Genomic DNA, 10940 nt, shown 5'->3' on the forward strand with positions numbered 1-10940 from the left:
AAAAGCAGCCAGCCATAATCTTGACTAGTGTACCAAATTACGTTGATTCTTTTTTAATCTTTCAAATTCCATCCATTTCTCTTCATCTGTATTACCACTCCTTTGCTTCAAGTCACCAACTGACACTCCTTCCAATTACCAAAAGAGTATATTAACTGGTCACCATGGCTTCTAATCTTCCTCCAAACTAATCCACTGTCCATTTCTGAGGGGCAATCTGAGATTATGCAACAAAAGTGTTAAAAATGTTAGCATTTTTCAACCTAGAAATTTCACTTCTCAGAATTTATCTTGAGGAAAATAATAAGACAGGAATACAAATAATTATGTTTATGGAGGTTAAAAGCAATATTTAAGTTGTTTATAAATGGAAAAAATCTAGATGTCCAACAATAGGGGGTCAGTTAGACACAAAATAGTGTATCGATTTAAGTGAAAATTAACCTGTCATTAAAAATCATGATGTAGAATAATATCTTAAGATACATAAGGAAATAATCATTATATATATGTATAAGAAAAATAAAACAATATATATCCTATGTTCTAATTTGATTTTTTAATTATATAGATATAGAAAATACTTTCACTCATATTTGTACCTATACCAAGGAAGCTAACACTTTAATTAATTCAGATATCACATCACTATTTAATAAACATCAAGTATATGCTAAATGTATAATATATGTATAATAATATTTATCTTAGATATATTAGATATATATATCTATGCTGCTGCTGCTGCTAAGTTGCTTTAGTTGTGTCCGACTCTATGCAACCCCATAGATGGCAGCCCAACAGGTTCCGCCATCCCTGGGATTCTCCAAGCAAGAATACTGGAGTGGGTTGCCATTTCCTTCTCCAATGCGTGAAAGTGAAATCACTCAGTCGTGTCTGACTCTTAGCGACTCTGACTCTTAGAGCCCACCAGGCTCCTCCGTCCATGGGATTTTCCAGGAAAGAGTACTAGAGTGGGGTGCCATTGCCTTCTCTGATATATATCTACATATAGATATAATTTTATGCTTTTATTTTTCCAAGATGCAACAATAAACATAAATTGCTTTTAAAAGTAGAAAAGATAAATAGTCTCAATAAGTCCTGCAAACCTGATCATGTTCATTTCCTAGTTCAAACATCTCCACAGTCATCACGTTCTCTGGAAAGCTTTCATTTATTCCCCCAAGGTAGATTCCCCTCATGATGGTAGAGAACCCCATCTTTCCCTGTACTAACGCTTTTCCTCCTGCACTCTAAACTGCCTATTTTCTGAACTATATCTCATACTAGACCATAAGCTCAGGCAGTACAATCTCATCAATTCCCTAGAGCGGTGGTTGGCATATATTTGGTGTTCTCTTAAATTGAGATGAGCAAATGAATGATGGTGTTATGAATTTAGCCACATCTACCACTTTTTTCACCATCCAAGAGACGTAGAGGGGCTCACATCTTTGCAATCTAAATGTGTGTCTCCAACACTTAAGATTTTTGATAATTACCATGCCTGAACCATTCCTTAGCAATTGCTCAGGTACAAGACGCTGTATAAACTCATTTCAAGGATAGTTTAAGCCCCTGAGGAAATAATCTTATTCGATGAGGAATGACTTCGCATAAAAGTCTATACTGCTTGAAAATAAGCTGCTATCTATCCACAGGGAATAATTTAAAATAACTTTCAAAAGCTGAGAGAATCATATACCCAGTCGATATTCTTCAGGTGTCTACCATGTGCCAAAAAATCAATTCAGCTCATCCAGTGTATTCTCTTTGACAATATTTGCCTCTTCAAATACTGGTACTGACACTCAAGAAGTTTTATCACTGACTGTTCATTCTGGAATTATATGTGTTTCACCTTGGGTACAAGTGGTACATAGAGGAATATGTCAAATTAACAAGTTGTGTTGGTTCTTATGTGAGTTTCATAGTTTGTTAATGTTTTGAAGCAATTGCAGGAAAGAGCTCTGACAAGGAAAGAGAAAGACTTAACAATGCTTGAAGATCAAGAACAAAGCTGGAAACGCATTCAAGTGCCTTCCTTTAATCTGAGTAGTGGCCCATGGTGGCTTCAAGAATTATTACCTTTCCAGTATGCTAACATGACTGGCAAAGCTGCAAATTACAGATGAAGAAGGTACAAAATATTTCTTTTCATACAGATGAATGCAGAGGGCTACGCTCTGGGTTAGATTTCATTTCAGTGAAAACGGTCTCCATTAGAAGTGAATGACCTCTGCGAGCTACAGAGAGAAGAAAAAAGTACCAGCCCAATTTGAAGGCTGTAAGGATGGACTGACCTGGTAAGAGCAAACATCAGCCAGGTGGAGATTTAACTGAGGGGTATTTTCATTAGATTCGGTTTTGTTTTTCTTCACGAAGTTCCAATGTTTCTGCAGTCGGCCTCAATCCACTTTTTCCCATAAACCCTGTTATTTTCAGTGCATAATTTTGCAGGACACAAGGTGCCTATGTAGCGCTATAGCAGAAAGGTCCATGTTCATCACTGTAGCAGCATCGATTTTTAACTAAAGTAAATTTCTTTCAACGAAACGAAAATCCTATTATCATTTATTTTATTTGGAATGAAACAAAAGCAGTATTTATATATATATACATACACATAACGGTATACATATTTATTAGATATGGATGCGTGAATACATAAGATAGAACTATCTTACGGGAAGATACCCAGGAACTGTAAGTAAACTGAACACTGACAAATGTCAGGAACTGCCACTGTTAGAAACGCCTCAATCAATTTCAACTTGGCCACTGACCTTCTGTGTAGACATACAGCATTCTCTTTGAATATTTTTGCCAACTGAGTGGAGCCCTCCTCCATACTGTCAGCTAATCACAAGGGAGAGGGTGTAAAACACCACCCAACAGCCACTTGGAAAGCCATGCGGTTGAAGCTTAAATGCATTCAATCCTTTTAATGAATAACATAGTCTGGCTCTCTGGAAGGGGACTCAGCCACACTTCCTTCCAGAAAGAACTGGAAGGGACTCTCCTAAACAAGGTGTTACCACCACGGAGAGACCACAAGTCAAAGGAGAAAGGAGAACAAAGGGCAGCGCTCCACACAAGTATAACAAAGGTCAGCCAAGGTACTTTATCTATACTTAAGTTGGTCTTCTGTTCACTGATTCAGTCAACAAGTATTTGAATGTTCGAGGACACAGAGATGGACAAGGCAACTGGGCTCCTTATTCCATTGGTTACATCTTCCTGATATCCAAACATGTTAGCGAATGCTTGACTACCATCTGGGGGCTGCAAACTCTAATGCCTACTGGAGCCAGACAAGTAATGTGAGAGTGAAGCAGAAAGGGTTTCTGGTAAGAGGGCGCACTGGGACAATTAAACACAAGTATCACACGCCCCATCTAAAGGTATTCAAGTCCATTTTTCTTATCTACCATCCAGGCAAGGCAAAAAACATAGAAAGCCTAGACCTGGCTCACAGACTACCATTTTATGACTCTTTTGTTTAGCAGAATATTGACCAGAGCATCTGGGTAAGAAATTTCATTTTGCATTTAGATATATGACTTTAAAATGCTCAGCCCATATTTACGATCACCTTCGTATAGTGGATGGCTATAATACACCAGATGATGATGAGAACTCTGCTATAGGAGAAACTGTCTATCAAGAGCCAAAATTTTGGTAACTGAGCTTGATTCCATATTTCTTCACTGTGACTGAAGAGTGCCATTACATAAACAAAGTTTTTCTTTAAAATTAGCACCTATTCCTTGAAAGATGCTATTCAGGGAAGGCTTACTTTTTACAATTTAATTGTCTAAAGCACCAAAGAGAAGTTGAAGACTCTCTAGACTCCAAATCGCATCTTCACCATAGAGGGTCAAAGTGTCAGCAGACACACAGGTGAAATAAACCAATTACAAATGTATTCAATAATAGTTCTTGCCCAGTCAAAATGTGGTTTCTTGGTCAGAGGTTACAAGAAACCATTTTACATACCCTTGGGTATAGTATTTAATTAACGTAATATTTAAATTGAGAATGGTATCAGTTTTATTCTTTTTTTTTCTTTAAAGGTCAATAAATGTACTGGATAATCCAAGATGTGTCCTTAAATCAACAGCCTGCTTTTTACACACCCAATTTTACAGTTTGAAATGTACAGTTAGCACTTCTTAACTGTTTTTAAAACTAAATTTGAACAACAAATTAAATTCCTCAGTATGTGTTATGTAATGTAGACACTGGCTATAAAAATGCTGACATTGGTTATATTCTCATAATGCAATTTAGGCCTTTTTAGTAATAACTATGCAAATAATCAGCCACGGGAAAACTATTTTACATCTAGTACAATTACCTACTATCACAGAAGTAATTATTATTATTGTCTTGTTTACTAAACTTCAAGAAGAACTCGAGAGATGCTAAGACACTTCCAAGGCTGGTGTGAAAACTCCCCTTTTAACAGACTCATCTGGCAACTATAATTACCAATGTTAAGGAGGGCATTTCAGATAATCATTAAACAAGAAATTATCCCCAAAAGGTTCATAAGTTCCAAACTTTAAAAGAAGAAAGTATACTGACAGCTCCTAACATGTCCTCTTAATGCCTTCTCAATGCAACTCTTCTCCCAGGCAAAGTCAGAAGCTCTGAGATGACTCACTATCAACAGGTAGAAAAATCCATACTCCCAACGAGCTGAGCTTTGCCCCTGAACAATGCCCACTTTTTTGCTGGTTATACTTTGGGAAACTCAATCAAACATCCCATTTGACTGTGCTTCAACTCTTTTGGTTTCAGAAATTGTTCCACCATCTTGAAATAGACAAAAGTGCTTGGGTGACCTATTGGACACAATCTTCCAAAGTTCTTCACCAGGTCTACCCAGCTTCATCTTCTCTATCAATGCAGGGATGAGGAAGGCAGTAGGCTAGAGAAGAGGTCAATCCACAACATTCTTTCAAGGATAATAGAAAGATTTTAGCTGGATGGTTCTGCCCCAGAACATATCATGGTGTTTCAGTCAACGTGTTTGTTGGGTCTGTGGTCTTCTGAATGCTCAACTGGGGCTGGAGTTCCTGTTTGCCAGGTGGCTCACACACAAGCTTACTAAAGCGAGGTCTGGTTGTTGGCAGGAGGTCTCGACACTGACCTCTCCATAGGACTGCAGTGTCCTCTCAAGCCATGGCACCTGAGCCCACTGGTGGTTCACGACTGAGCCTCACCAGGTCCAAGGCGAGGCATCCAAAAGACCCTGGTTGCACAGGTGGCTAAGATGCTGCCTTGCCTGTTCGCCACTCTTCTTCTCTCACACTGGCCAGCAAATCTACCAACTGAAAAAGCTACATCTTTCCAGAAGGCCCAAAGAGAAAAAAGCTCATTGTGGGTGAATCACCCCTATAGTCTCCCACCAAGAATTCCACCCCTTGGGGTGTTCATCTCAATTTAGCCGAAAGTCAAGAACCAGGGCTACTGTTAATCGATTTATGTGCAAGGGAGTCCAGGTCCACGCCGAGCTCTGATTCTGGTTTTCTGAAGGATCAGCAGGCCTTCAGGTTGAAGATGGGGCATCTTTAACTTCCTTAATCCTGAACGTTCTCTTGGGTCCAACAGCTCTTTGGGGGCATTCTCCCTAGCGAAAGGGAGTTGCTTCTTGTTTTGTCCACTTGTCCCAAATCCAAAAGCAGTAACTGTTCTGTTCAGAGCTAGTAAAACCCAGCTCCCAGAGGCCATGGCTATTTCTCCATTGTTTCAAAGGTGCCAGACTAATGTCTTCCTTGACCATTTTTTGAGACATTTGCAAAACATCCATTTCTGGTCACTACCTGTTGTGGACCTGGAGACAGGCATCCCCTGAGGTCAGTGCCGTAGAGCGTTGGGAGCCGGGCTTGCATCCCCAGTACTCTAGCAACGTGTTACCACCCACCTCCGCCTTCCATGTGCTCCGGCTTCCACCGGAGTCCCTCTGCAGCGCCCCCTCTCGCCCCGAGTGAGCGCGACACCCGCAAGGACCGCCCCCACGCCCCGGCCCCGAGTCGGCGGCGGGGGCAGCAGGTGGGGGGAGGGGGGCGGGTGGCCCGGCGGCCCCGGGGAGCGGTTTGGCGGGGGTCTCCCGAACCCCCCATCCGGCCGCCCCCTTTCAAGGCCGCCTCCCCCCAGGACCCCGCCTCGCCCCGGCCCGGCTCCGCTCCATCGCGGCCCGCCACCCCCCCAGGTTCCCCTCCCGCGCCCCCGGCCCGGCCCCGGGGCAGCGCACCCCCGGCCCCTCACCCGCGCCGGCCGCCCCGCGGCCTCCCGCATTCCCCGCACGTCCGGCGCCGACTTTTACCTGTACTTTCTGCACTCGAGGCGGCTCGTCGGGCGAGAAACACCTCCCCGGGACCGCTACCTCCCCCGCCCCGGCTCCGCCCGGCTTCCTCCTTCCCCTCCAAGGCCGCAAAGTAGATGGAGTAAGAGAGTGTGTGCGCGAGAGAAAGAGAAAGAGGGAGCGGGCGCGGGCGCCGCGGGAGGGCGGGCGGCGGGCGGGAGGCGCGCCCGGCCCCCGCCACCCTCCGGCCGCCGCCGCCGCCGCCACGGGCTCGGCAACTCCGGCTTGCGCCCGGCCCCGGCCCCGGCCCGGCCCCCGCCGCCCGCCGCCCGCCCGCGGGCTGGGGCCGGCCCGCGCCCCCGCGTCCCCGTACCTCGTAAAGGTCCCCAGAAGCCATGCCAGGCTGCGGAACTTGGCTCGCCGGCTGTGCGCGTCTGCTCGCTCGCGCCCTCCGTGCGTGTGCGCAAGGGGGGCCAGTGTGCGCGTGTGTGCGCGCGCGTGTGTGTGTGTGTGTGTGGTGTGTTGAGTAAACTGTGTTTTTGCAGAATGACAGGCTTGGGGGCTGCCTATGCGCAGAATCAGAGCGGGCGGCGGCGGCGGCGGGGCTGGCGTAACCGGCAGCGGCGGCGGCGGCGGCGGCGGCACGAGCGCGGGCAGCAGCGACGGCCGCGCAGCGCGCCCAGGAGGCACCGACGCGGCCCGAGCGCCGCGGCCCCCGCGACCCGGCGACCCGGCGGCGGTGTGGCTGCGGCGGGCAACGGCTCGCCCCGGCGCCGCCTGCAGGAAGCCGCCCCGCGCCCGCCGCCGGCCCGGACGCTGCTGCCACTGGGCGAGTCCCCGCCCCCCGGGAGCCCGGCCCGGCCCCCCGGGCGGGCGGGCGGGGGGGGGAACGGGGGCGGCTGCCGGGCCGCGCCCCGGGGGACCGGTCCCGGAGCCGAGGAGCGCCCAGGCCCGCCCCGCCGCCCCGGGCCGGCCCCGGAGGCGACCGGTGGGGCTCCCCGGGGGGTGGCGGGCCAGGTGCCCGCCGGGCGTACCCGGCCCGGGACTGCGAAGGGGCGGCCGGGAGGCAGGTAGAGGGCTACGAGGCCCGGCGGGGAAGGGGCCCCGGGTGGGCTCAGCCAGCTCCCGGGGGCCTCATCTCTTGCCCCGCACCCCCGGGAGGGAGTGGGCGCCGCCCCCGGGAGACTTAGCCCCTGGGGACCGCGCGGCCCTCCCCGGGCCCATAGCGCCTCCCTCTAGTCTGGGTGGTGAGATGTGGAGGCCACAGGAAGAGGGACGAAAGGATCCCTCCAGAGACGCCGAGAGAGCCAGGACAGCACCCCGGCAAACCCCGAAAAGTCTTTGGAGCCGGGCGTGGCCTTCGCCCAACCTCCCCAGCCCCCATTCATCCACTCATCCATTATTCAACAAGCATCTTCCAAAGTCTACCCGACTGCACCGTGTCCCCGGGTAGGCGCGACTGGGACCCTGCCCTCAAGGGACTTTGACTCCAAGAGGAGTGAGGAACCACGCGCACGGGAGGAGGATTCAGTCGCTCAGCCAGAAGGCGCTCCTACTGTGTGCCAGGCTCCAGAGCCGGAGGAACTCTGAAAACCAAACTCGTTCTTAAGTCATCTCTTCCTGCTTCATCGTGGACACCAATTCTGTTTAAAGATAGTGAACTCAGGACCTGGGAAGGCAGGCTATTGAATTTGGAAGAAAGGTCTTCCTCATTCTAGCCCCAGAAATGCCCAGTTGGTCATTCTCCAGCTGTGGTGTGGACTTAACTCATATTCTCCCTCGGTCTTTTCCTATTTGAGAGACTCGGACAAGTCACTTTACCTCATGAGGCTTGCTTTCTCTATCTCTAAATTGGAGATGGTAGGACACCCCTAAGGTGATGTGAGAATCGAATAGAGGATGTCTGTATACACAAAGTGGCCTATTCCAGCAGAATTCCATAAGGTTACTTGTGTCTGAATTTGGGCCCTGAACTGCCCTTGTGAAGAGGGAGATGGCAAAGGAGAATTATAACAAACAGAAAGGTTTGATCCATAGATTATCAAAATTTTTTTAAGTCATCACATCTTTCTATTAAAAAAAAAATCCCACAGAATCTGGAACACAGGGTTTTCATGTCTGGCTCATTCTAGGAATAAATACATGGGCTTTTATATGCTGTCCCCTGTGCCTAGAATGTCCTTCCACACTGAATCCATCTGGAAAGCTCCTCCTGCCGAGGCTTGTTCATCTATGTATCACAAGCATGGCAATGTGATCGTTATCCCTATTGCTGGCAGAGAGTGGGTATACAATGACTGTCAGACTATACCAATACAACAGATTTTATACTAATGTCTAGTTAAAATCCCATATTAAAATGATGAAGGGGGAAAGGGGTGAGGGGTGGAAATAAACAAGGAAGTGTATTTGGTTTAGAAACTGGAAATTGCTATAGCAGTTTTCTTCCCTCTTCATACTGATATTTTCCCCATGGTCATGGTTTTAAATAAGAATATTAATAATAGGCAGTTCTCTATCTGTAGGTCAGAAAACAAATTTTAATGATCCTTAATTTGTACTTGGGAATAAATGCACCACGATAGCATGAGGATGTAATTTGGAAGTAGAAGACAAGAAAGAAACTGGGTTTGGAAATAATACACTCAGCCAAATTTGAATATATAATCAGTAGTTTTACAAAAACACCAAAAACTTCACTTGTGCTGGCCAAGTACTCCCTGGGAATGTGAGCACAGTTTGAAAAAAAAGAAACCTTAGTCTAGACAACAATTGTTTACAGAGTTCACAGAAGGAGATGTTCACTGTGGATTGGCATGCTCAGGGAATATTTTATGGATGAGATAGTATTGTAATGGATCCTGAAGACTCATAGAAAAGGAGGGACTTTGGAGAAAAAGACAAGGGTAGATGGTAGGCAGTGCTGCAATGAGATGGGCATGAGAAGACCAGAAGATTGATTTGTGGAAGTCACAGGACATTGGATAATGAATGTGGGTCTGTTCATGGAGAGTCTTGAACACCAAGCTAAGCACCTTGCAATTTAGCCAGTCAGCAGGGGGAAACTGGATGAAGACTTTTGAATCCATCAAAAGCATGTGGCAATCAAAAGTGTGTTAGAAGACAAATTCTAGAAGAAATATGAAGAACAGACTCCAGGGGTTGAGGTTAGAGGTAGGGAGACCAGTCGCAGTGGTCCAGTGTGGTGGAGGTTGAAATGAAGAAGAAAAACTGGATTTGCAAGATGTTCAGAAGGAAGAACCTGGCAGCCACAGACTTTCATTATGGTTACTCCATCTACTTCCATAAAGTATTTGATCCACATCAACAGGACTTGATGACTAACAGGATGTGTGTGTGTCTGTGTATGTGTGTATGTGTGTGTGCATAATTGAGGGAGGGGGTGAGCAACTAAGGAAAGAAAGGATACAGAGATGACTAAGGTTTTAAACTGAGTGACTGAACTCCCCATCCGTCATAGCACCATTTTATTTTGAGCTTGCCCCCAGACCATCGCTGGCTTCCAGAAAGGCCAGATGCTTCCTAAAGGATTAAAAGGAAGTCCTTCACCCTCTGAGGAAAGGCCAACCAATGGACAGAACTGCTCCAGGTTCTTCGGATGACTTAGAACCACTGTTGCTCATGGAGAATGGAAGATACCTACCATCTTCCACAAAATGGGACAGACTCTTCATACTAGTCACAATGAAGGGCAACTGATAGAAACTCAAACTAATTTAAAACACAGTTTATTGACTCACATAGATTAGAAAAGGATGGAGTTGCTCTCCAGGTTGGCTGGCTTCAAGGTCTCTAAGGATGTAAGATGTCCTCTGTCTCCATGCTACACTCTTTCCTGTTGGAGATAGACTTCCCCAGGCAGCTAAGAATATGGCACCTGGCAGCTCACATCTGGAAAAGGCAATGGCAACCCACTCCAGTACTCTTGCCTGGGAAATCCCATGGACAGAGGAGCCTGGTGGGCTGCAGTCCATGGGGTCTTGAAGAGTCGGACACGACTGAGCGACTTCACTTTCACTTTTCACTTTCATGCACTAGAGAAGGAAATGACAACCCACTCCAGTATTCTTTCCTGAAGAATCCCAGGGATGGGAGCCCAGTGGGCTGCCATCTATGGGGTCACACAGAGTCAGACATGACTGACGTGACTTAGCAGCAGCAGCTCACATCTGAGCTTAGAGATCTCAACTGAGTATTTCAAAATCCTAGGGAATGTTTCTGCTTGGCCACTGTACATCATGTGCTGGTATGTTGGACAGATTACTGTAGCCAGTCACTAATAATGCTCTATGAGTGGCCAGTTTAAATCACATCTCCACCTATCCCAGCAGGAAGAGTGCAATGATTGATTGCTTTGCCAGAATTACCTGATCCCAATTGAGAATGTGCAGAAGCCCAAAGAAATGGGGGAATGAAAGGATGCCGGGAAGACAGATGTTCACTATATGCTAAAAGAAGCTTGGGGCGGAAAGGGAACTTAGAAACAAGGGAAGTGGCTGCGTGAAACATGCCCTTGTGATAGAGCAAGAATGGACAGTTTAGTATCCAAGGATAGACTGTATCCTCCACCCTGACAGTGGCATTAGAAAGCCACACTCTTCTC

General features: G+C 46.9%; 1 protein-coding gene across 1 annotated transcript in view; it reads right to left on the reverse strand.

Moving 5' to 3' along the window:
* The window catches only part of CDYL2 (chromodomain Y like 2), a 169724-nt gene extending 162609 nt beyond the window's left edge, over nt 1–7115 (reverse strand). The window contains exon 1 of the mRNA XM_070770359.1: nt 6690–7115. Coding sequence (XP_070626460.1) covers nt 6690–6713 — 24 coding nt within the window. The 5' untranslated portion in view covers nt 6714–7115. The remainder of the gene's footprint in view (nt 1–6689) is intronic.
* Nucleotides 7116–10940: the final 3825 nt, after the last annotated feature.

The sequence above is a fragment of the Bos indicus genome, chromosome 18 (genome assembly GCF_029378745.1).
Source record: "Bos indicus isolate NIAB-ARS_2022 breed Sahiwal x Tharparkar chromosome 18, NIAB-ARS_B.indTharparkar_mat_pri_1.0, whole genome shotgun sequence".
Taxonomy (NCBI): Eukaryota; Metazoa; Chordata; class Mammalia; order Artiodactyla; family Bovidae; genus Bos; species Bos indicus.